We start from the raw sequence: 27,825 nt of genomic DNA on the forward strand, positions 1-27,825 counted from the left end.
ATGAAAAAGGTACCAGGGGCATCTCATGGGGCCCCCTACTGACCCCGGGCCCTCGGGCAGTGCCCGAGTTTCCAAATGGTCAGTCCGCCCCTGGTATTGACATAGCACTTTTGGAGGAAAACCGGTTACCATTAGCAACACTGCATACTACGATAGTCCCAAAAGCGCAAACGACCATCCTAGAGATAGATGGTCATGGGATGACAGTGAGTGTAAGTCCATGTGGGGCACCAGTCCGAGCACAGTGGAGCACCTGCTACTGTACACGGAGTTCACAATCAAGAATTATAGCACTTTATTCTCACTTACTGGGACTGAATAATTAATATCAGTATTAATATTGTTTTTCAGATATTTTCACAGAGTTTTTCTGTTAAAATTTGCCCTGGCTTGTAAATTTTTAACATACTGTGCTGTAAGCTTTGGTGGCCCTTTGTGTCATGGTTCCATGTTCTGTGGCCTCCATCTTTGATATTTAGAGAGTGGTGCTGGAACCAGGGAACATCCAGTTTGCAATTTCCCAGGGCCAATTTCAGAGACATCCAGACAATTATTATAGAAACTAGGTTAGCAGCATAGCAAGGTGCAGAAGATGAAGGCTGGGATAGAAATTAGAGACACTCAGCAGGCAGCCAGCGGTCACCAAGGCCATTTAAATGGAATATTTTCATGTTTGACTGGAGTGTACCTTCAACCTAATTTCTGTTTGTGTATATATAATAAATAGTGTGGTGTATCCACTAGCATTTGTGCTGACACATAATATCATGTTTTCTGGCTCTTATGGGAGATAATAGAGTGGAAATCTGCAGTTTAGCCTGGGGCCCCTCGTTCTGCCTGCACCCGGACCGCTTTCAATGCACTGAGGCTGGAGACAATCACTTCATGTGACATTGGGAGAGGATGCACATTAGAGCCTGCCCTGGATTGTGCTGGCTCGGCTGTTGTCGGCAGAATGATGACCCTACAGGGAAATTGGGCAATTAAGCAAGGGAGTCCTTTGGCATTCCTACTAAGGGAAGATCGCTCCTGTAAAATATCTGCAGAAACAGGATTTTGCTACAGCCAGGGTTTGCTGGAAATTGTAGTTCCTTGAGGGCAGAAGGATGACCCTTAACCATAACTGTCATTAATAAACACTCCTACATCATCAAAAGGCAGGGTGTCATAAATTCGGATCTATCATTATGATCACATTCAGCTCAATAAGCTGTGTATTTTGCGATCATGATCGTTATGTTTGGCCATGTAATTGTTATGTTCAGATCTGTTTACTGAAAATAATAATCGTTGTGGTAAATAACGATCATTGCCAGTTAGCGAATGGAGCCTGTTAAAGCAGGAGGTCCTAACCATTTTAAGATTACAGATGCTCAGTGATTGCCCACTCTGTCCCCATAACCACCAAACCAGTCCTTGAAATCATCATCACCAGCTGTATAATTAGATGCTAGTATTACTTTAAATCAAGGGTGTCCAACCTGCGGCCCAAGACGACTATGAATGTGGTCCAACAGAAAATCATAAAGTTACTTAATGTTGAAAATTTGGGTCAATTTTTGGTAAAACTGCATTTACACTTATCGAACACATGCAGCCGAAATATTTAACAGTGTCTCTTTAGTGGACCTTATCTTTCTAAAGAAAAATATCCCGCTCTTCACAATCAAGCCTTATTGATGTCATCAGTTTTGGCAGCACCTATGATGGTGAGAAGGGGAGTACCTACAGGGGTCACAGGGGTCTCAATTTCGTCCCGGCCCCATGCTGCAGGGGGCCCCCCTGTATGCTTGGATAGGAGGAGGGGTGGGGCAGATGCATATAGAGCAGTGGTTCTCAACCTGTGGGTCGCGACCCCTTTGGGGGTCGAACAACCCTTTCACAGGGGTCGCCTATGACCATCGGAAAACATATATTTCCTATGTGTAAAGAGCAGCTACTGTGTAGAAAGCAGCTGCTGTGTTGAAAGCAGCTACTCTGTTAAAAGCAGCTACTGTGCTGAAAGCAGCAGTATTGGAGGTAAAACGACACTTCATGAATTATAATTACTGGATAAATAATTTTATGGTTGGGGGTCACCACAACATGAGGAACTGTATTAAAGGGTCACGGCATTAGGAAGGTTGAGTACAACTGATATAGAGGAACCAATCTCTCTATGTTCCTCCTGCAGCTGCTGAATGTATGTGGGAGGGAAAGGAGAAGCTGGCATTCAGTGGCTGCAGTAGGAACATGGAGATCCATCCCCACCACTACTCCTTTCCAGCTTTTTTTTTCAGCCCCACACCGTGCTTTCTGGGCCACCCCTGTGCTCTTTGCCCACCCCCTCCCCATACTCTCTCCCCTGTAGCTCTACCGCGTTCCCTCCTACCCCCTCCTGCTGGCTTCTGCAGGGAAAGTGTCAGGATGGAGAGCGAGGAAGGGGCCGGTAAATACGTCATATGGCCCCTTTCTTTTCTGAATGGAGAGTCAGTGATCCATACTGATCACTGATTTTGTCCATTCATAACTAAAACATAGTAAACTGTGTTTACTATTATTTAGTTTGTGAATGGACAGGGAGCTCTCTACAGAGCTATTTCTGTCCATTCATTCACTGCAGCTGAGACTGCAGAGAAGGGGATTGAGGACTGTGTTCTCAGTCTCCTTTTTCTATGTGACAGGGGCTTTTGGAAGGGACGAGGGGTTAGCCTTCTACCCACTGATTATTGCGCATGGAGGAGACTAGGGATTTGTCTGATGCCTGGGAGAGGGGCCAACTGCCCCAACTCCCTGGAGCCGTGAAGACACGGTAGGTGCTAGACAGAGGCCAGTGGCGCTCTGTCCTGTTGCCAACGCTTCAGCTGGGAGATCTTTACCGTACCAAGGCTTAGTCTGCTGCTGGGGTGAGGGGTCGACTGCCCCAACTCCCAGACTCCCGCACTCCCACTGTGGAGCGAAGATGACTTCCTGCGCTCTAGAGTCCCTACACTGCTGCTGGAGAGGGAGGACGACCTCCTCCTCTCCCAGACTGTGGATCTGCCACTGAGGAAGGGAAGATGACCACCTCCTCTCCTTGAACTGCTGCCGGGAAAGAAGAACTGCCACCTTATTACCGGAATTTATGTGCAGCCCAAGACAATTCCTCTTCTTCTAATGTGGTCCAGGAAAGTCAAATGGATGGACACCCCTGCCTTAAATTATGTCAATAACTTGAATTTACTGGGAACAGAACAGCTGAAGTTCTGCTGCTGAAGGTCCAATTTCTGATAATCTTAAACTGTCCATAGATGGAGGAGGTTCAGCAGGAACTAGCCAAATTTCGAATCCAAATATGGGCAGCCTGGGTGTACAGAAGTTGGTATACCAGTTGACCTATGTACAATCAGTCTGTGAGGTTTTTCCAGATCTGTATAGAGGGAGGCACTGATGATTGTTTTCTGATCATGGGAAAGGCTCACCATCAGAATATATTAGCACATTGGGAATGATTTCCCCATCTACCTCGAATATGTGGATGGGGGAAATTGAATAATTTTTTTTTGCTGGTTGAACAAGAAAAAAAATGGTGAATGTATAGGCTGCCTTACTCTAATGTAACATAAGAACTAAATTCTCCAAATCAGCATTAACTATGGTAATGCTAATGCTGCTATCATTAACAAATAGAAAGATATATTATATTTACCTGTTTTAGGCATCGTTAACACCATCCGTGCAAAAAAACTGATGGAAAAATGTGCAGATTTCACTTTCAGAGGCACGAGTTTACATCAGTTTTCATGCACGTCTCAGTGAGTTTCATACACGTTGCAGATTTTTGTGCAGAAAAAATTCACATGTGATACCAGTGTTGTGGTGTGAACAGGGCACATAGAGAACAATTGTTTTCCTTGTGCCCTTGCAGAACACATACAGAAAAACTAACGTCTCTGCGTCTTTTTTTTTTTTTACAAGAATTTTATTTTACAAACAACTTGTTTAGGCAATGCTTGCAGCATTTGAGGTGATCCTAGGCCACAGGTCTACACATTCCTTCGCCACCGGACCCGTCATAGCTGAACCGTTCACCTCCCCTTTATTATTCACTATCACCCCTACATTGTCTTCAAAATATATATCTTGCATCATACATACTAGGGGGAGTACAATTGGGGGAATCAATGGTGGAGAAGGATCTGGGGGTTCTGGTAGATCACAAGCTTAATAATGGGGTGCAATGCCAAGCTGCGGGTTCCAAAGCGAGCAAAATCCTCTCTTGGATTAAGAGGTATAGACTCCAGAGAGAGAGATATCATTTCCCCCGGTACAAATCATTAGTAAGACCTCATCTGGAATATGCAGTTCAGTTTTGGGCACCAATTCACAAAAAGAACATTGGGGAACTGGAAAAAGTACAGAGAAGGGCAACCAAACTGAGGCATGGAGGAGATCAGCTATGAGGAAAGATTAGAGGAACTGAATGTATTCTCTCTTGAGAAGAGGAGATTAAGGGGGGGATATGATCTCCATGTATAATACATAAGGGGGGATATGATCTCCATGTATAATACATAAGGGGGATATGATCTCCATGTATAATACATAAGGGGGGATATGATCTCCATGTATAATACATAAGGGGGATATGATCTCCATGTATAATACATAAGGGGGGATATGATCTCCATGTATAATACATAAGGGGGGATATGATCTCCATGTATAATACATAAGGGGGGATATGATCTCCATGTATAATACATAAGGGGGGATATGATCTCCATGTATAATACATAAGGGGGGATATGATCTCCATGTATAATACATAAGGGGGGATATAATCACCATGTATAATACATAAGGGGGGATATGATCTCCATGTATAATACATAAGGGGGGATATGATCTCCATGTATAAATACATAAGGGGGATATGATCTCCATGTATAATACATAAGGGGGGATATGATCTCCATGTATAAATACATCAGTGGTTCATATAGTGAACTCGGTGTAGAGCTATTCACCCTGAGGTCATCACAGAGGACACTCTTTACATCTGGAGGAAAATAAATGTAATCTCCAAACATGGAAAGGTTTCTTCACAGTAAGAGCTGTGAAAATGTGGAATAGACTCCCTCAAGAGTTGGTTCTGGCCAGCTCAGTGGATTGCTTTAAAAAAGTCCTGGATTCTTTCCTAGATACACAGAATATAACTGGATACAACATTCATAGGTAAAGTTGATCCAGGGAATATCCAATTGCCTCTCGGGGGATCAGGAAGGATTTTTTTTCCCTGCAGGAGCAAATTGGATCGTGCTTTGCTGTTTTTTTTTTTTTGCCTTCCTCTGGATCAACTTTTTTTTTAATGGTTGAACTGGATGAACTTTTGTCTTTTTTCAGCCAGACTAAATATGTAACTATGCACTTTTTTTCTACATTTATTCAGTTGCTTTCTGGCTAGGCTACAATCATGTCATACATCCCAGGAGTCTTCATGTGCATTTTGTTTTTCATCTGGAGGTGGGGAGGAGGTACATTCCAAGCTAAGCACACCCTCCTACCTGTATGACTGAACTAAGGGCAGCTGGATTCCAGGAAGTAAATGCTACATAGATCATCTGCCCTTACTCAAGATGGCTACAACCAGAAATGCTAGGGGGGGGGGGGTGTTCAAAGTGAGCTCTTGGCAAAATAAATAATGGAGACATGGATGGATGGGTGAATTTGATTTGAATAATAAAAATTAATTCATTAGCAGTTCATTGTTAGATATAGGAAGGCAAGCCCTGAGCAAAGTAGAGGAACTTTGGGATATAGCCAGATCATAGCACCTACTGGTGCCTCCTATAATGCAGTTCTTGTGCAATTTTTTCTCTTTTAATAGGTTCCCTTGATTTGTTGGCAAATTCATGATGAGTAACATATGGACCGGCTGTTTTGTTCTACTAACCCCAGTCATGCCTCAGATATGTTGGGTCTTGTCACCAGCAAACTGTTTGAGAGAAGCATTGTCTGTGTTGACTTTCTTTATGAAATGAAAGAACCTTATTGGCTGCTAAGGAGATCACAGACTGTTCTTCTTTTTTTTATTATTATTATTATTATTAACACTGAACAGGTCCTATGCTGCAATTTGTAATAGAATTAGAATGTTATAGCGCTTCCTGCTTTCTCCTACAGTAATATGGCTACAGATTATTTTTCCCATGTCTCATGGAATCAATAGCAAATTAAAACTTTCTGGATACAATTTAATTTGCTTTCCTTTTCTAAAATGAACTTTCCTGATCTGTATACTCAAGAGATCTGGTATAATAAATTACTTCATACCAAGGACATCCTTACATTTACCTTACATTTATCCTTACATTTACAAAATACTGTACGTTTATGCCTGTAAGGTCATTTTTATACAGTAAAAAGGCTCAAACATCTAAACTTCAAATGTGTATTGGGATGGTAAATGCAGATTAATTACTTCAGTTGATGGTACAGTTGGTCAGACTTGCTAATGTTCTGACTTTTGCTCTAAAATTGTTTATACTCTTAACAATAGGGTTTAGGGTTTATTTACTAAACTGGAGAGTGCAGAACCTGGTGCAGCTCTGCATAGAAATTATTGAAATTAGGTTTTATTGTCAAAGCTTAAAGTGGTTGTAAAGGCTCAAGGTTTCTATGCATGAAGGTAAGAAACCTTCTGTGTGCAGCATCACCCCCAGTCCCCCCCCCCAATATTCACCTAAGCCCCCTTCTGACCCAGCAATGTGCACTGGAGTCTCAGCTATCCCGGGACTCCCTCTTCTCACTGGCTGAGACAGGAGTGTCAGGCATTGGCTCCCACTGCTGTCAATCATAGCCAGTCAGCCAATGAGAAGAGAGAGGGGGCGTGGCCAAGCCACAGCTCCGTCTGTGAATGGACACAAAGATCAGCAAGTACCACCATGGCAAGCAGCTTGCTGTGGGGGCACACAACAGGAGGGAGGAGCCAGGAGAGCCTGCGGGGGACCCGAGAAGAGGAGGATCCAGGCTGCTCTGTGCAAAACCACTACACACAGCAGGTAAGTATAGACATGTTTGTTATTTTTTCTTTAAAAAAAACAAGCAATGTGCCCGAGCTGACAGGGAGGAGAAATGTTAGTAAACAAAACAGTTCTCCTCCCCATCGGAGATCTTCAGAAATCATCAGGCGCCGGCAAGTATTTACTGGTCAAGATGTAATTGGTTTACGTGTCTATAAATGGCGATATATATACTGGAATTTTATTTATGTATTCTTTTATACTAGTAATGGTGGCGATCAGCGACATATAGCAGGACTGCGGGACTGCGAAGGGCATCCTAACACTGGTGGGGCACTGACTAACTGTCACTGACATCCCCAGTGACACCAATATAGTGATTAGTGCTAATAAAAACCACTGACACTGTACTAATGACACTGGCAGGAAGGGGTTAACATCTGGGGTGATCAAAGGGTTAACTGTGTGCTGTATGTGTTTTACTGTGTAAGGACATTGCTTTGTATGGCTCTGGTATGCAGAGCCATACAAAGCAGCATGCTGGAGCTGACATGGGAAAGATCTGTATTGTTTACATACAAACCTCTTCCCCATCAGTGATACTTGGCGATCGCCAGGTGCTGGCGGGGAATGACCGGTTGGGACCTGGTGATCGACAGGTGAAGCCGCCTATGGCTTGTGCGCTCCCCCTACCCGGAAATGCAAAATCACGTATATATACACGTGATTTTGCGCACCCCTGTAGCAGTATTTCTGCTATAGGGCAGTCGGGAAGCGGTTAACATACTTTTTTAAAATCCTAAAAAAAAAAACACCTTACAATTAAACCATGTGACTGGTTGCTGCCTGCCACACATTTTCCAGTTTAGATATCATTCCCTGTTATGGGATTATATTGTTGTCATGTCAACCTTACAGACTGGTATAAACTGATAACACATGTATAAATAATAAAGAAAAATCTAAAACACATACAATTTTAAACAGTTCAAAGAGTCCACATGTAAAGCGGGATGGATAATCACCAAGAAAATCTCCAATTTCTTGCAGCTCTAAAAAGCCAGGTCCAGTTTCAAAGTACTTAAAAATCTTAAAATGCAATAAAGTTTACACGCATCACAAATATTTTTACTTGGGTAATATAAACTGAGCATGTGATAAAAAAATACACAGGCTGAGGCTACTTTCAGTGAAAAGTGAATTGTGAAGCTGAACTTAACCCTACCTTTCCTAATCCTCCCGGTTGATCATTGCCCTAAAGGACCATAATTGGCTCAGAAGTGAGAGGAGATGGAGGAAAATGTATCAAGAGTTGCATACAAATTTGGTTAACTATATCTCATGATTGGTTTGCTGTGTGGTCAGTTTATGCATGTTTTCATCATATGCTCAATTTGTATTGCCCAGGATTGTGACAAGGTTACTTAGGGCAACACCTACAGTAAGACAGAACAGAAGAAAACCTTGTCGAAGGTAAAACTGCAGAGAACTGCCAGGTTGTCTCTATCTGCCTATATGTGGTCAGCAGAGGCAACGTTCACATGGGAGTACGGACAAGACATCCAAGTCAAAAGGCACCATTGCAGGACATAAACTCTGTCTCTATCTGCCTATATGTGGTCAGCAGAGGCAACCTTCACATGGGAGTACGGACAAGACATCCAAGTCAAAAGGCACCATTGCAGGACATAAACTACGAGGCCAAAGGTTTGTGAAAGCCTACCATTACACCTATATGAGATTATTGGACTCTCCATTACAAATCATTATTATTAATATAGAGTTGTATCCCTTCCTTTATGGCTATAACAGCCTCCACTATTCTGGGAAGGCGTTCTACAAATTTTGGATTGTGTCTGTAGGAATTTGTGCCCTTTCAGCCAAAAGAGCATTTGTGAGGTCAGGTACTGATTTTGGTTGAGAAGACCTGGCTCACAATCAAATTTACAATTTATCCAAAAGGTGTTCAGTAGGGTTGTGGTCAGGGCCTTGTGCAGGTCACTCAGATTCCTCCCCACCAAACTCATAAAACCATATCTTTATGAAGAAGCTTTGTGCACAGGGGCACAGTAACTCTGTAAGTTTAACAAAAAGGCCACATTGCAATTGTCTAAATTATCTCGGTATGCTGTAGCATCAAAAGTACCCTTCACTGGAAATCTCTGAACCAGTGGTGGAACTACTAGGGTTGCAAAGGTCACACTTGCGACCGCACCCTGGTGTGTCACCACTGTGGTGAGACCCTGAGCATTGTTGCCAGTAAAAAAAAAAGGTACTTTCATGCTGTCCGTAAACAGCATAAAAGTACCAGTTAAAACTACACTTGTCCTCAAGATTCCTCTCACCCTGCACCCCCTCCTTGCACACCGGATGCACGCAGGACTACTGCCCTGCCCGAGCTAAGCTCAGCAGATTAGTAATCGGTTGAGCTCAGCTTGGTCTTGGCTGGGCTCTGCTTGAGCAGGAGGCGGGTGCAGGCCGCCACTGGTCAGGTGCACAAGGAGGGGGCACGGGGAGGGGGGGGGAAGGAAGCTTGGGGACAAGTGTGAGTAGTGACGTTAAAGGGGCTGCAAGGAGGGGGAGAGGAGGACCACAGCCATAGATCAGTGTGTGACAGCTCTGTAAGGCAGTCAGTCAGTCACTGTAGGGGGGGGTCACTGATGTAAGGGGCTTGTGGAGACCCTAAGGTAAGGGAAGACAAACATATAAAGGTCCCTCCTTATATCAGTGTCCTCAACCCCCTCTTACATCAGTGAACCCCTTTACCTTAGCATATTCACTCTGCAGTATTCTCTGGTGTAAAGGGAAACTCTGATGTAAGGCCCCCTCCCTTACATCAGAGTTCACAGCATTCTTCCTTACATCAGAATCAGCAGAGTTCACCCTTACAGTACAAGTGGAAACTTGCAGACTCTGAGGTAAGAAGGAAGTTTGAAAACTCTGATGTAAGGGGGGCTCTGGTGACCAGAAAACCTCTTACATCAGAGTTCCCCCTTACATCACAGTCTGCAGAGTTCCCTTTTACATCACGGCTTGCAGAATTCCCTGAAACATCAGGGTCTGCAGAGTTCCCCCATGACTGTAAGGCAAACCCTGCAGACTTTCATGTACTGTAAAGGGGAACACTGATGTAACTTACTCATTTGAGGGGGTGTTCGGATACCATTGGCCATAAGGCTAGGTTCACATCTGTGCGGGTGATGCCGCTGCGGATCCGCACAAAAATCCGTGCAGCCGCACCACCTGCACACAGAGGAATGCGGACCCGCGGGCTGGTGCTATTAGTTCTAATGGCATGCTTCCCGCACTGGAAAACGCAACCGTACTGGGAACCGAGGTTCCCGTGTGAGCTGCATTTTCCAAAGAAATGCAGGGACTTCTTCCCTGCATGTCACGGGGCACAGGTGTCCATTCAAATGAATGGGCTCTCGTGCCCGCGTAAAACGCGGCCTACACGGCCGCATATATGTGAACCGGGGATAAAGGAAGATGTGATGTTTTAGTTTACACAAACATTTAGCCACAAAGAGTATCTATGCCTCCTATATTGCTAGTCTGACATGTTTTGGGTCTCTGGACTTTTCTCATGATCGAATAGTTCTGCTGAGAGAAGGTTTCACACTATGACATCAAACTGATGCATTTCAAGGATCTGTATATTTTACTTTGCGTCTTCTGGCTTTGACAAACCAAATAAAAAAGCAACGGAGCCTCAAAACACACCAGTCTAAAAGCTAGGATCCTTAAACTGTAACTAAAGGCAAAACTTTTCTTTTTTTTTTTGTAGAATAGGGGGGAGTCATGACCCCTTTCAGTTTTTTTTTTCTTTTTTTTAGCCATCTGTGTCCCATTGGGGAGATTTCCCTTCACTTCCTATCCCATAGCCAAAACAGGAAGTGAGAAGAAATACCTCCAAAGTGAGGAAATCCCGGGTGTCACCAGGGTCATCAGAACTATTATGTAAAACAACCACCCACGCCAAATCGATAACAAAAAGATTGTCTAAGTAGCAGCTGCCACCTCTTATCCCAAAGGATATGAATTGTTATAAGTCATTATTAGCGTTGCTAATAACCAATAACACTAATAGTGATCACTAAAACTCGGTCATATAAAGAGTCTAAAAAAAACTAATAAGATCAAAGAAAATCAAGAAAATCCACATATATGTGCAAAGTCCCAAATACTATGTGAAAAAAATGAATGTCAACCTAAAATAATCAGTCCATAAATTGTGCAAATTTATTTCACATAGGAGTGTTATTGGTGATGAACAAGCACCATCGTTGACTTATAATCGTCATAAGTATTGTCTCAATTGGATTTCCCCTTTATTCCCGTTCTGATGTTAACCCAAAATTTGTCATTTTCTTTTACTTTCACTGATAGTGGTAAACAGAAGAAATAGAGAGGATGAATCTCCTTAATGAGGTCACAGATGGCAATAAAAACCTGACATGAGTTCAAATCCCTCTCCACACTATCCAAAACTAAAAAAAAAGTCTGGCCTTTATTTATATTTTAAGTAAGTCTTTCCACCACTGGTCATGAAAGCATAGATCATCAGGCAGTGCTGTACCTTATTTCCAGTTCCATTGAAAGTGCATTTTTAAATTGGACGTGGTCAAAAGTCATAAATCAAACAGTAATCTCAAATTGTGGGCAGCTTGTGATTCTATCATGCTTTTTTGTTAATTTTGAACTACCCTCATTCTCAATCCAATACTTTTAAGATGTAATGACCCCTGGGAATAACTTAGATTTACAACGAACCCCGTATGTATAAAGCCACGTTCCAGACTTTTGTGTTGCGGGATCATTGTACTGTCACATGTTGCTTCAAGTCACTGAGCCTCAATACTGACGTGTTACACACAACATGTATAAAAGACCATTTAGTACCGTGTTCGTCAGGATGCTTCCCCTCCACGGGGACGCTGACCGTGCGTCTTAGGAATTTGGTTCTGGACGAGTCGCTTCTTCTTTCACGGACTAACAGCGGATGAACCTATACAAAACAAAAAGACTCTATATAGTTACAGGCGAGGCAGCACATCTGCTGTAAAACATTGATCTGCAGTTATCAGCATTTTAAAATCATTTTCTGGAACACTTTTCCGGGGAGCCTGTGAAACGTGCTTTGTATTGTCTCAGATGACCGACATCCCTTACACTCCCCATTAAACCTGAACGCCAAGCAAATATTACACAAAAATGACAATGTAATGAAGTTAGATATTCTTGAAATGCAGTAATATAAGTATGTAAATTATGTCTTTATATTGGTTTACTGAAATCCTCTGTGCAGCAAATAATAAGGACAGACAACATTGTTGAAATATCAGGCTTTGGAGCATTGCACATTGTTGTCTGACAATAATTTAACATGTGTTAAGTCATGGCCTGGACTGAGCCAAGCTAAAGAAAGGGCCAGCATGACTGGGGCTTGCAGACGAGGCCGAGATTGGATTTGGGTGGGAGGATATTCAGTAGGTAGGGGTGGTTACTCACTTGATTGGAGTATTTGAGTATGAGGGTGGTCTTTCCAGGATGAGGAGTGGGGTTGTGACTTGTCGGGTGTCAGTCGGACCTTGTGCCAGCACGGGTGAGGCTTCTCCCGCCCTCCCTCCCTGGACCTGTTTCGTTGTTTTGTTTTTTTGTTATTGGTCTTGTCCTTTGTGTTTGTCCTGTTATTGTTTTGTGTGGGTTCCTTGATTTTGTTTTCTTTCCTTGATCAGATTTTGTATCCTGGGGTGTTTGTCTGGTGTTTTTTGTTTTGTCATGGCAGCTGGCAGGGGTCGCTGGGTCTTTGAAGGCGGTGCTGGAGTGACAATTTGGTGGATTATGGGCTGGGCCCATCGTAGGTATGGGTGTTCCTTCCCAATTATAAGGGTACGTTGGTATGGTGGTAGTTAATGGGCTGTATCTGGGACTACGTAGCTGTAATATTGTCCCCGAGGCGGTGTAGTAGCGGCTGGGGGCCTTTTCATTGGGCGTCAGATACAGCCGAGTTATTGATGTGAGTAACAAAGCCTTTGAAGACCTTGGACCCGGTTGGGATCATTACTGTCAGTTATTATTTGATTGTGCTGTATGAAGTGTTATGTAAGAGTTATGTAACATAAATGGGCTGCTATGGACGTTTTTACACCAAAAGGAGAGTCGCGTGGTTATTTCAGGTAGGAGAAGGTTGAGGGGGTGCAGGGGTGGACTGACCATTTGGAAACTCGGGCACTGCCTGAGGGCCCGGAGTCAGTAGAGGGCCCCATGAGATGCCCCTGGTACCTTTTCATAGACTTTTTTGAGTTTGGGCAAGGACACAGGGGACCCATGATCCCCTATTGCCCGGGGGCCCCATGAGTTGTCAGTCCGCCCCTGAAGGGGTGGTTGTTTTATTGTTCAGGTGGTAAGTATTAGCCTCAATATTCTGCATGTCCCTCAGTCATGCTACTTTTTGCTCAGACAGCAGGCTGGGGAAGGTGTGTGTGTGTGTGGGGGGGGGGGGGGGGGTTACCAAGCTGCATTGCTTATTTGCAGTGGAAAAACATGAGTTCACAACCTGGCTGTGCTGCCTGGCAGGAATTTCTGAATCATCAAAAATCGTAGAAATTCGAAAACATTTTTACAAACCAAGTTTTTTTCAGTTCATTTTTAAATAATAAATAAATTTCACATATTTGTGTATTTGTCAATCTGTAGGCAGCCATGACATGCAATAACTGCCAAAAAATTCCCTTTTCTGCAAACGGTGCAACAGTATTAAATCCGCAAACACAGTTTCCCAGAATGCTCCTCCTTTGAGGTCAAACATTAGGCAGCCGGTTGCATACAATATGGAATCCCTGACAATGCCCTTAGGTTTACTGCACTGAGCATTTCAATTTTGTGAGTTAAATATCTGAAGCGATGCATGACGTGCAGTGTTTCCTATTAAAGCAATGGGACTGATCATGTGATTATAATATTATATTATATTGTACTTAGCAATTATTTTTAAATATTTTAGCAAGAACACTGGAATGGCCTACCTCCATATCTACAGAAGAGTAGTAAGCAAGGATCTGTAATAAAGTTAGCAAGGAAAAAAAAAAAAGAAAGCTCTTACAATGTATATAGTTATTGTAATGTGGATTATTTTTTCACAACAAAATGGAATTTATAATGCAATCATTTACTGCAAGGTGAATTTTATTATTTGTAATACACAACACTTACACGGCCACTGATGGACGGACAAAGACTAGGACAGTACAGAATGACCACAGACTATGATGGATGGTCAGACATAGGCAATGACAGACAGACATGACCCTTCACTACATCTAAAACATTGGCCAGCATCACACAAATCATTATAACGAATGAGGTTTTGGGATCAAATCTAGGTTACCACAAAATCTTGCTCCCGTAATGCTGCAGCAGTAGAAAGCATGTACAAAGTACTGCTTTGGTGGTACATGGTCCCTTCCAGGTTGTTATTATTATTATTATAGAGGATTTATATCGTGCCAACAGTTTGCTCAGCGCTTTACAAAATGAAGGTAGACATTACAGTTACAATACAATTTGGCACAAGAGGAAACAGAGGGCCTGGCTCGTTAGGGCTTACAATCTAGGGGAGCCCATACCAACCCTAACACTTCCGCTCACAGCTTTCATGGCTGTCCGGAGACAGTTTCTTTTATACATACTTGATGGTCCTGCCCAATGGTACAGAGTCTTTGGTGACAAGTATATGATATGATCCAAACCCTCTTTCACCAAACAATTCGAGGCCCTTCTCCACCAAAAGCCGGAAGGACTGACTAAGTCTCACCCTCATGATGCGCATCCTTACAGCCACGAAACAAGTGATCACGAAGGCATGGCTCTCACCATACTTATCTGTTTCTGAAGTTAAAACCCTTAACATCTCTGTCAAGAGTCAACCCTCCTTATTGGCTCCCCCCATCCCTCCCACCTCCTTGTCTTCGATCCCTTACTCCCCTTCTTCCTTTTCTTTGTGGTCTTTTAACATTACATTTATTGGTTGATGCATACGTGATCCATGTTGCATCATGCATCAAAAGCACCATGCTTATTGGTACTGTGTCAACTCTGTTCCACAGCTTCCATGTGCTCCTTGATGTGAAGGCCAGTTGTAGGTTGGGGCAGTTGCCAATTGTTTGTAGCGTTGGGAATTAGATGAGGGGGACACCTTTGCTGCCATTGTGCTATATGCTGGTGGTCCAGTGCACCCCTGTGCCTATAAGGAGGAGTGGGCTCCTTCCAGGCATAGCTGCCCTCAATCTATCCATAATACTCCTAGATTGTAAGCTCCAAGGAACAGGGCCCTAAAAACCTCTTGTATTGAACTGTATTGTTGCCCGCTATATTGTAAAAAGCTGAGCAAACTGTTGGCGCTATATAAATTCTGTATAATAATAACAATAATAATACTAGGGTGCCATGAAGCAGCTCTGCAGCTTACATATGTATTTGCAAATGTGTGCAAACTAAACCCGTTTTTATCGCAAACTGTTACACATGACAATTTGGTTTGTTGCAGGCTGGTTTGTAAGTTGAGCTGGGAATTTTTCTCTGTTGTTGTTTTTCCATAGTATATATTACTGTTGCCTTCCTTATCTTACCATGCATATGCTAAATGTACATATTATCAGACTTCTGCATTTTTGTACCTCTATACTTATTTTTTGAAAGTCAATAAAAATGTACTGAATTTTATAAAAAAAATAAATAAATAAACACGTTTGAGTGACTTGAGGTGCAGTTTTATATATGAGACCTGTAGTGCAATTTCAGTTTATATTTTGGGTCATTATTGTAAGATTTTCACATTTTAATTTGCTTGCTGCTCTACATTTAGATAACCAAATATACAGTATATAGAAGGAGTCATGTGTATATTAGGGTAATGTAGAGATCATTGCTGCCTTATCCCTTAGGGACAGCCCTGATTGAAAATAAATAACATTATATATATATATATATATATATATATATATATATATATTACATACACACACATCTAACTATCTATCCACATATAAGCATACAACAGTGAGAAGGAACAACACTCTGAAATTCAATAAATTATCAATGACAGCAATCCAGCAAATGGTGCATTACCACTACACACAATTGCTTTGAAAAGCAGGGTGTGTACAGTTGTGAAGTACTACATGTTCACAATCCACAGACGTACTCAAAGAATTGTTTCCAATTGCAATGTGTGCAGTCTTCCACTGGATCATTCACAGATCAGAATTTTGCATGAATCTGCTCTTATACAGCCTGTGCAATGTTCCATCATGTGCAGAGTCCTATCACCCTCCTACAGAATGACTAGAAAGCCCTCTAACTACACCCTCTATATGTCTGCCCTCCCTTGAACTGTCCCTATGTGCCCTGTGGTTCAGCCTGGCAAAAAAGGGGTTAATGCCGCTGGCTTTCTTCTATGCCTCTGATTGGTGAAACAGATCGGGACTTTTCGGCTGATGGGTTAATTACAATAATTATCCTGTACAAGTAAAAGCAGTGGCTCTGAATACAGAGACATACTGCTTCATTCTAGATCTCATTTTCACCATTCTACTCCCTCACCCATTCTTTTCTTTTCCTACTCTCTTTCTCTCCCACTCTATTCCTTTTCTACTCTCTCTGGCACCCACTCTTTTCCTTCCTTGCTCTCTACTCACCCACTCTATTCCTTCTTTATCCTCTCCCTCGCCCATTTTATTACTTCTTTATCCTCTCCCTCGCCCATTTTATTGCTTCTTTATCCTCTCCCTCCCCCATTTTATTCCTTCTGTATCCTCTACCTCTCTTATTCCCTGCTCTTTATATCCCCAACTCTGTTCCTTCCTTACTCTCTTCGTCACACATTTTTTCCTTTCTTACACTCTTCCTCACTCTATTCCTTCTCCACTCTCTCCCTCACCAACTTATTTTCTTCCTTGCTCTCTACTCATCCACTCTTTTCTTTTTCTATCCTCACCCTCACCCATTTTATTCCTTTGTTACCCTCTCCCTCACTCCTGAGATAGTAATAAGGAATAGGGTTTCTCTCCTCCTAACCAACCTTATTCTTTATTACTATCTCATCCACTGGTCTTTTTCTTTCTTACTCTCTGCCTCACCCTTTCTATTCCTTCTGTACTTTCTCCCTTTAACCCACTTTATATCTTCCCTATACTCCTCCTTTGTTACTGTCTTCCTTACCCACTGTGTTCATTCCTAATTGTCACTTTCTCACACTCTGTTCTTCCCTTACTCTCTCTCACTCACCCACTCTATTCCTCCCTTACTCTCTCTCACTCACCCACTCTATTCCTCCCTTACTCTCTCTCACTTACCCACTCTATTCCTACCTTACTTTCTCCCTCGCCCACTTTATTCCTCCCTTGCTCTCTACCTCACCCAATCTATTCCTCCCTTACTCCCTCCCTCACCCACTCTATCCCTTCCTTACTCCCTCCCACGCCCACTCTTTTCCTCCCTTACTCTCTTCCTCACCCACTCTTTTCCTCCCTTACTCTCTCCCTCACCCACTCTATTCCTCCCTTACTCTCTCCCTCACCCACTCTATTCCTCCCTTACTCTCTTCCTCACCCACTCTTTTCCTCCCTTACTCTCTCCCTCACCCACTCTATTCCTCCCTTACTCTCTTCCTCACCCACTCTTTTCCTCCCTTACTCTCTCCCTCACCCACTCTATTCCTCCCTTACTCCCTCCCTCGCCCACTCTTTTCCTCCCTTACTCTCTCCCCTCACCCACTATATTCCTCCCTTACTCTCTTCCTCACGCACTCTTCTCCCTTACTCTCTCCCCTCACCCACTCTATTCCTCCCTTACTCTCTCCCCTCACCCACTCTTCTCCTCTCTTACTCTCTCCCCTCACCCACTCTTCTCCTCTCTTACTGTATCCCCTCACCCACTCTATTCTTCCCTTACTCTCTCCACTCACCCACTCTTCTCCTCTCTTACTCTATCCCCTCACCCACTCTATTCCTCTTTTACTCTCTTCCCTCACCCACTCTATTCCTCCCTTACTCTCTCTCTGTCATCCACTCTATTCCTGCCTTACTCTCTCCCTCACCCACTCTATTCCTCCCCTACTCTCTCCCTCACCCACTCTATTCCTCCCTTACTCTTTCTCACCCACTTTATTCTTCCCTTACTCTCTCCCTCACCCACTCTATTCTTCCCTTACTCTCCCTCACCCACTCTATTCCTTCCTTACTCTCTTCCTCACCCATTCTATTCCTTCCTTACTCTCTCCCTCACCCACTCTATTCCTCCCTTACTCTTCCTCACCCACTCTATTCCTCCCTTAAGCCTTGTACACACTAAGAGAATATTGGTCGATTACCTTTTTTTTTTTTTCTTTGCATGCTAGTCTCATATCAAAAATTAAGAAGTTACTAAAGTTGCGAAAATTCTTGTATAGCAGAAAATAACTTTGGAAATTATGTAATGTGTTATATTGTAATGTATTCTTCTGCTTCTGATCATGCGTGGTCTTGCTTTTCCGATTGTTTTTGGACAAATACTGTATTGATTAAACAAAAACCGTATGATCTGGTATCATACGAAAACAAATTTTCGTGTTTGTCCCTTCGAATATTTTCAGACTATAGCTGTGTACTAACTCGTACTATTGCTTCGAAAGCGGTATTTTTCGACTGATTTTCTAATCGTGTGTACTAGGCTTTACTCTGTCCCTCACCCACTCTATTTCTCCTTTTCTCTCCCTCTCATCTACTCAATTCCTTCTTTATTTGCTCCCTCAGCCACCCTTACTCTCTCTTCTTCATACTGTCCCTTACCCATTCTATTTCTCCTTTGCTCTCTCCTCAACCACTGCATTCCTTAATCCCTTAATCACCCACATTATTCCTTAGTCTCTCCCTCACCCACTTTATTCTCTCCCTACATTCTCGCCCCTCCTTTACATTCTCAACTCTCAACCCTTACCCACTCTATTTCTTTCTTACCTTTTTAATCACCCATTCCATACCTTCCTTTCTGTATTTCCCATGCACTCTATTTCTTCAATACTCTTTTCCTCCCTCTCTCTATTCCTTCTCTTTCCCTCACATATTCCCTTCCTTCCTTATGCCTTATGCAATCTATTCTTTGCTTTCTTTCTTCACAATGCACTCTATTCCGTGTCTTCTCTCTCCTTCAACCCCTCTATTCCTTCCTCTCTCCCCTCACCCACTCTATTACGTCTCTACTCTCTCCTCACCCACTCTATTTTTCCCTACTATCTTCCATTCCTGCTGTCTTTCTCATCAACTGTATTCGTTCCATTCTCTCTCCTTCCCCTGCTGCGCTCTTTCCTTCTGCTCTCTCTCTCACCCACTTTGCTTCCTTACTCCTTTCCTCACCCACTCTATTACTTTCTTACCCTCTATGTTCCTTTCTTCCACTCTCCCCCAACCATTCTATTTTTTCTCTAATCTCTTACCCACCTATAGTACTGAATCTGTTCCCTACCCTCCTCCTGTACCCACCTTATCCCTTCCCTACTCTCTTCAAAGCCCAATACTTTCTCCTAAGTCCACTCTGCTTCTTCCCTAGTCAGTCCTCACACATTTTATTTCATCTTTTCTGCTCTTTCCTCACTCAATATGCCCTTTTTTTACTTTCTTCTCACCCTCAGTGGTCCTTCATTACTCTCTTCTTTTCTCTCTTTTTTTACCCTCTCACACTTTCTTCTGAATCCACAGTACTACTTCCTCGCTCACTCTGTTCCTGCCTACTTTCTTCTTTACCCAGTCAGTTCCTCCATGTTCTCTTCCTTACCTGCTGGATAGTCTTTTCCTTATACATGCTATTCCTCCTTTACTATCAGCCTATTATTCTTGCCATACTTTCCTCTCTATATTACACTGATACTCTCTCCGTCACATACTCCATTATATTCTTCCTCTGTGAAGTCCCTTTCCCTCACCCACCCACCGTTTTACTCTTACCCACTTTGGTGTCCTACTCTTTTCACTAACTCCCTTAGTTCCCACTCATGCCCTCCTCTAATGACATTTCCAAGATCAATAATCCAACTATCAGTCCTTCCCTTCATACCAGGGTACTAGGTGTAATCCTAGACTTTGACCTGTCCTTTTGGCCCCAAATCCAATCACTGTCAAAAGCTTGTAGACTTCACGTCCGTATCATCTCTAAAATGTGACCCTTTTTTTTACTAATGATACATAATAATCAGAAAGCTTCACAACTTGAACCCTCCTCCTTTCCACTCTGCAAATGACCAACTCTATGACAGAATCTCTCCCCTGTCCTGCCCTCACCTGGCCACTACTCTCTACAACAGTTTGCTTTCATCCACACTAGACTCACTTGTTCCTCTAACAACACGAAGCATCAGGCCCCGACCATTACAACCTTGGCAGACTGACGACACCAGAAATCTTAAACAACATAGTGGTGCGCTGGAGCTATTGTGGCATAAAACCAAATCTCACCAAGCATTCACCCTATATAAATCTGCTTTCTTAACATACAATTCCTCCCTCCATGCTGCCAAACAAGCCTACTTTGTCACTCTCATCAATAGCTTATCATCCAGTCCTCGTCGTCTCTTCTCTACTTTTAACTCTCTACTTTCTCCACCTTCACCTCCACCCAGCACCTCACTCACTGCTCACGAGATTGCAAATCATTTCAAAAGCAAGATTGATGCAATTGGTAGGGGCATTGCCACTGCACAGGCATCCATCCCACTTAGAATACCTTATACTAAACCTCCCTCAACACTTTCCTCTTTTGACCTTGCTACTCCTGAAGAGGTCATAAAGGTTTTCTCAGAAGCCCGTCTCACTACCTGCCCCCTGGATCCTGTCCCCTCACAACTACTACGGTCACCCTCTTCTTCCATCCTATGCTCCCTCATTCACATCTTCAATCTCTCCCTCTCTAACGGTGCCTTCCCCTCCCCTCTAAAGCATGCACACATCACTCCTATACTTAAAAAGCCCTCCCTGGACCCCACCAACCTGAACAACTTAAGACCCATCTTCCTGCTGCCATTTACCTCTAAACTCTTAGAACGCCTAGTCTACAATCGCCTGAGCTCCTACCTCACTGACAACAACCTTCTTGACCCTTTACAGTCTGGCTTTCGCTCACTACACTCCACTGAAACTGCCCTACTAAAACTCACTAATGATCTACTAACTGCTAAAACCAATGGCCATTACTCCGTACTCTTACTACTCGACCTCTCTGCCGCTTTTGATACGGTTGACCATCCCCTCCTCAAAAAAAAACTCCACTCTCTTGGCCTCCGAGACTCTGCTCTCTCCTGGTTCTCCTCCTACCTATCGCAGCGCTCCTTCAGCGTTACTTATAACTCTGGCTCCTCTTCACTCCCTCTTTCTGTAGGGGTCCCTCAAGGTTCCGTCCTTGGGCCCCTACTCTTCTCCATCTACACCTCCTCCCTTGGTCACTTGATAAACTCCTATGGCTTTAAGTACCATCTCTATGCTGATGACACACAAATCTATCTTTCTACCCGTCACCTCACCCCTTCAGTCTCCTCTCGCATTACTAACCTACTAAGCGACATATCGGCATGGATGTCACTCCACTTCCTCAAACTCAATCTTTCCAAAACTGAGCTCTTAGTATTCCCTCCAGCCTGTGCCCCCTCCCCTAACTTCTCCATCAAAATCAATAACACAATCATCAGTCCATCCCCTCATGCCAGGGTGCTAGGTGTAATCCTAGACTCCCACCTGTCCTTTCAGCCCCAAATCCAATCGCTGTCCAAATCTTGTAGACTTCACCTCCGCAACATCTCCAAGATACGGCCGTTCTTAAGCTCGGAAACCACTAAGCAACTTATTCACTCCCTTGTTATATCTCGCCTTGACTATTGTAACTCCCTCCTCATTGGCCTACCTCATCGCAGGCTATCCCCTCTTTAGTCTATCATGAATGCTGCTGCCAGACTCATCCACCTTACTAACTGTTCTGTATCAGCCACCCCTCTCTGCCAATCCCTCCACTGGCCTCCACTCAGTGTCCTCCACCCCTCTCTGCCATTCCCTCCACTGGCTTCCCATTGCCCAATGGATAAAATTCAAAACATTAACAATAACATATAAAGCCATTTATAACTCTGCCCCAAATTACATCACCAATCTTGTCTCCAAATATCACCTAAACCGTACTATTCGCTCCTCACAAGACCTCCTGCTCTCTAGCTCCCTTGTCTCCTCCTCCCATTCTTGTCTCCAGGACTTCTCCAGAGCTTCCCCCATCCTCTGGAACTCTCTACCCCAATTTATCAGACTATCGCCTACTCTACTCAATTTTAGGTGATCTCTGAAAACCTATCTCTTCAGGGAAGCCTATCCTGCCCTCAGCTAATAATGGAACCTTCTGCTCTTCCTACCAGTCCATCCCCCACAGTTATTACCTTTTGTACCACTAACCCCTCCCTCCTAGATTGTAAGCTCCAAGGAGCAGGGCCCTCCTATCACTCTTGTATTGAACTGTATTGTTGCTATATTGTCTCCCTTTATATTGTAAAGCGCTGAGCAAACTGTTGGCGCTATATAAATCCTGTATTATAATAATAATAATGAAACCACTAAACTACTCATTCACTCCCTAGCTATCTCTCGCTTTGGCTATTGCAACCCAAATCTCATAGGCCTAGCTCTCTGTAGGCTATCTTCTCTTCAGTCTATCATGAAGTGCTGCTGCCAGACTCATCTACCTTATAAATTGCTCAGTGTCTGCCACCCCTCCCTGTCAATCCCTCCGCTGGCGAGGGGGAATCCCTCAAAATACTAACAACAACATAAAAAGCCATCCCCAAGCTATATCACCAATCTTGTCTCCAAATATCACCCAAACCATCCTCTTTGCTCTTCCCAAGACCTCCTGCTCTGAAGCTCTCCTGTCTCCTCCTCCCATGTTCATCATCTCCATGACCTCTCCAGAGCCTCTCCCATCCTCTGGAACTCTCTACCTATCTCCTACTCTAGCTGCCTTTAGGTGATCCCTCAAAAATCATATCTTCAGGGACGCCTATTCCACCTCAAACTGAACTTTTATCCCTTCCATCAGCTCATCCCCCACAGGTACAACCTTCTGTACCACTTGCCCCACTCAATTCGATTGTAAGCTCTTTTGAGCAGGGCCCTCTTAACACTCTTGTATTTTATTGTATTGTGCATGTACTGCCTCCCTTTAGATTGTAAAGCACTGCGCAAACTGATGGCATTATATACACTCACCAGCCACTTTATTAGATACACCTTGCTAGTGCCAAGAAAATATCCCCCACACCATTACACCACCAGCCTGAACCGTTGACACAAGGCAGGATGGATCCATGTTTTCATGTTGTTTACGCAAAATCCTGACCCTACCATCTGAATGTCGCAGCAACCAGTCTGCCCATTCTCCTCTAACATCAACAAGGCATTTTTGTCCACACAACTGCAGCTCACTGGATACTTTCTCTTTTTTTAGCCGTTCTCTATAAACCCTAGGAATGTTTTGCGTAAAATCCCAGTAGATCAGCAGTCTTTGAAATACTCAGACCAGCCCGTCTGGCACCAACAACCATGCAACATTCAAAGTCACTTAAATCTCCTTTCTTCCCCATTTTGAACTTCAATTGAAAATGTATACCTAATAAAGAGGCTGGTGAGTGTAAATCCTGAATAACAATAATTCCTGATGGTGTAGATAGTGCCATTTATCAATTCCTAGGTGCACCCCTTAACCTCCCTGGCGTCTGACCAGCCCGTCTGGCACCAACAACCATGCAACATTCAAAGTCACTTAAATCTACTTTCTTCCCCATTTTGAACTTCAGCAAGTCGTCTTCACCACGTCTACACTCCTAAATGATTGAGCTGCTGCCATGTGATTGGCTAATTTGCAATTTGTGTTACCATGCAATTGAAAATGTATACCTAATAAAGAGGCTGGTGAGTGTAAATCCTGAATAACAATAATTCCTGATGGTGTAGATAGTGCCATTTATCAATTCCTAGGTGCACCCCTTAACCTCCCTGGCGTCTGATTATGTCAATATTTTTTAATATCAAAGTGGTACATTGTTTTGCATGGAAATGTGTTGTTTTATATTGTAGGTCTGTAATTCTTAGGAATAGCTCACTTAAATTTGTCCAGACAAGAGTCTAGGAAACGTCCCGGGTATGATAAAGTTTGAAACACAAAATCATAAATTATAATATAATACATAATTCTAAATAATTATAAAATGTAATAATAATAATAAATGTAATTCAATTTATTTCAATAATGTAATCAAACCAAAAACACTGAAATTTGTCCAAACAAGGGTGCAATATTACTAGACACTGCATATTGGTTTAGTAAACATCCCAGGTATGAAAAATTTTGAAACATGGAACTGCACAAAGACCGACGTCACAATCAGGCGCTGCATGATCTGTATCACACTCAATAGAGCACCAAGCTCGCACATCACTGAGCTCAGTCGCAGAATTGTCGCTGTCGTCACTTTCGGTGTCTGATGACGAATTTCCCCCACAAATCACTATTGCTCAATTCTGCAAGTGTTTCTAATTCACTATCACTGTTTTCTAGCTGGTTTAAACCCGCTTTTGACCTAAAGGGACGCTTTTTGGATGCCATGAACGTTCTCAAGTTTCCAGGCAGAAAGAACGGTAAAAGTGCAGGCAGGGCGCCGGACAAAGCACTCGGGACAAAACTGACGTGAAATGGTTTGATAAAATAATGTAATCCTAACAGATTACAATGTATTGTGTGTATGTCATGTTTTGTTTACTTTTTGAATCTCCCGCCGGTTCTGCTTCACGGCACTCGCAGAGAATGGAACCCGGATGCTAGCATCGGCCGTAGGACACAGTGGGAGGATCTCAGGCACAAGGTAAGTTATACTACAGTGTAATCCCCAGTGTTTTCTCGGGGTTACCGCTTTTGGTACTGAGAATTAACCCCAAGCCACACTCGGGATTACCACCAGGGAGGTTAATGGTTCATTCCTCACCGACTGGGCAGATGGATTATTATTATACAGGATATATATAGCGGCAACAGTTTGCGCAGTGCTTTACAACATGAGGGCAGACAGTAAAGTTACAATACAATTCAAAACAGGAGGAAACAGAAGGCCCTGCTTCTTAGAGCTTACAATCTAAAAGGCAGGGTCAAGTGATACAAAAAAGGTGAAAACTGTGGGGGATGAGCTGATGGAGAAAGTGAAAATACAGTTGTTAGAAGGGAGCAGGGTAGGCCTCTCTGAAGAGATGACTTTTCAGGGATCATCTAAAAGTGGACAGTGTAGGAGATAGTTGGACATCGTCTAAAAGTGGACAGTGTAGGAGATAGTTGGACATCGTCTAAAAGTAGACAGTGTAGGAGATAGTTGGACATCGTCTAAAAGTGGACAGTGTAGGAGATAGTTGGACATCGTCTAAAAGTAGACAGTGTAGGAGATAGTTGGACATCGTCTAAAAGTGGACAGTGTAGGAGATTGTTGGACATCGTCTAAAAGTGGACAATGTAGGAGATAGTTGGACAGATTGGGGTAGGGAGCTCCATAAGATAGGAAATGCCTGGAGGCGAGCATGGGAGGGGGTGACAAGGGAGCTAGAGAGCAGGAGGTCTTGGGAGGAACATAGAGTACAATTTGGTTGGTATTTTGAGACTAGATTAGTGATGTAGCTGGGGGCCGAGTTGTGGAGGCTCTGTAAGTTACTGTTAGTATTTTGAATTTCATTTGTTGGGTGAGTGGAAGCCAGTGGAGGGATTTGCAGAGAGGGGTAACAGACACTGAATGGTTGGTAAGGTGGATGAGCCTGGCAGCAGCGATCGTGGTGACGTGAAGGAGAATTAGCCTACGTAAAGGTAAGCCAATGAGCAGAGGTAGCAGTTGTCGAAGCGAGAGATAACCAGGGAGTGTATTAGAAGCTCTGTAGTGTCATTGATTAGGAAGGGGCGTATTTTGGAGATGTTGCGGAGGTGAACACGTCAAGTTTTGGACGGGGATTGGATGTGGATGAATGGGTATGAGAGTGGACTGAGTTTGGCTAACTATATGCTACCCCTTGCCCACTCCCATTGTGAATCCCTACTGACTCCCTAACTTCCTCACCACAGGGAGCATCCCTCTTTCCCAAATCCTGTTTACCATAAAAAACCCTGTAGAGATCAATTCCAGCATGTATGTGTCATAGGTGACTTCCAATTTTGCCTCCAGGCCTTCATCCTGGTTTATGTCTTTTTTCTCTTTTGTACCCCTAACCTCTCACCTCTTTTTTCCTATTTACTCCAATTCTCAGCCATCCCAGTGTGTGCTCTGTATCTCCCCCCTCCCTGTCTCTGTGTCTCTCCCACTCTCTCCCTGCAATGCTCATAGTTCTTAGCAGTTACAATGACAGGACAGGATCTGCAAGAGCAGCTTGCAGTCCTCCCACATACCCCCGTCCATCAGCTGCCTCATTCAGCTTCTCTGCCTGGGGAGGGGGGAGAGAGAGAAGATCTGCCGCCTATAACCTCGGCTTCCCTCTCACTGACTGACCCTTCACTCCACACCCACAGTACTGCGCCAAGTCTATACAGGCTCTCCTTATAGCACTTATATCATTGGGACTTTATTATATAAAAGCAGAGATCAAGCTAGATCTGCACATAGCGTGTGATATAGGAGGACTATTAGGACAGCAGAGAAAAGCAATACTCAACATATGGTGATATGAAGTATCTATATGCGAATGTACAATGAATACAAAGTAATAATGAATACATATGAGCTACAATATATATTTAGATGATCACACATTACAATCTGATGGTTCAATCTGCTTTAGATTTACCAACATTAAATAACGCGAAAGCCAACCTGACTGGATGAAAATTGGACGGTTTAGGAAGGGCCTCACACTTTCTACTTATTCTAAACCTAACACCGTAAGGAGGTTGTACAATCACACCAAAATGGGATGTGGCCCTAAAAAATAATGAAGAGAGATGCTCCAATCACAGGCATGCAGTAACTTGGTGGGTTCAATGTTGCTGGGTGCCAGCATCAAACAGGCCTTTTCCAGCTTGCCGAAAGTGACTATCAAATAGGAAGAGGGAACCACACACCAGTTGCCAACCCAATCACCAGGTCTAGAAAAATGGCTTCAGCTTGTCTACTTTCAAGCCACACCCCTCTGATGTGTTCACCCTCCCACGAGCTTAGTCATAAAGGTCACTTCTTTTGATTTCTTTGAAGCCTCCTGGGATACTGTTGTCACGCATCCCAGAAGGCTTCAGGTCAATCTCCAACCAGGGGCGGGCTGACCATTTGGAAACTCGGGCACTGCCCGAGGGCCCGGGGTCAGTAGGGGGCCTCATATGATGCCCCTGCTACCTTTCATTTGCTTTTTTGGGTGTGGTTTGAGTGTGGGCTAGGACACAGGGGCCCCATGATCCCGTATTGCCCAGGGGCCCCATGAGTTGTCAGTCCACCCCTGTCTCCAAAACAATGTGCAGGTGCTAAGTAATCTCCACCACACTGAGCATGGCATATCATCAGGGGACCGGCTGTAAAAACCAGGAAGAGACAGCCCGCCCCCGATGAATAAAAGATGGTAGCGGGCACATATTTTGAGGACAACCCAGCAGAAAAGGCAAGGTTGTACAAAAAAATGAGCAGGGGTAGTATTATACAGGATTTATATAGCGCCAACAGTTTGTGCAGCGCTTTACAAAATGAAGGCAGACATTACAGATACAGATACAATTTCTAATTTTTAGGGACGCTTTAATGACTGGCAGAGTACCAGTGGATTGGCGTAAG

The 27,825-nt window shown here is 43.5% G+C and overlaps 1 protein-coding gene across 10 annotated transcripts in view; it reads right to left on the minus strand.

Moving 5' to 3' along the window:
* Positions 1–27,825, minus strand: part of SYNGAP1 (synaptic Ras GTPase activating protein 1) — a 470,644-nt gene that overhangs the window by 337,507 nt on the left and 105,312 nt on the right. For 8 of the 10 annotated variants that reach the window (XM_089656448.1, XM_089656450.1, XM_089656447.1 and 5 more), the window contains exons 3-4: positions 14,012–14,044; positions 11,886–11,991 (exon numbers count right to left, since the gene is read on the minus strand). In XM_089656448.1, the coding sequence (XP_089512574.1) occupies positions 11,886–11,991; positions 14,012–14,044 (139 nt within the window). The remainder of the gene's footprint in view (positions 1–11,885; positions 11,992–14,011; positions 14,045–27,825) is intronic. The other 2 variants (XM_089656453.1, XM_089656452.1) reach the window with 1 other exon arrangement.

This window comes from Staurois parvus, unplaced genomic scaffold (assembly GCF_062004578.1).
Source record: "Staurois parvus isolate SC_StPar_1 unplaced genomic scaffold, SC_StPar_1.0 ptg000906l, whole genome shotgun sequence".
NCBI classification, from domain to species: domain Eukaryota; kingdom Metazoa; phylum Chordata; class Amphibia; order Anura; family Ranidae; genus Staurois; species Staurois parvus.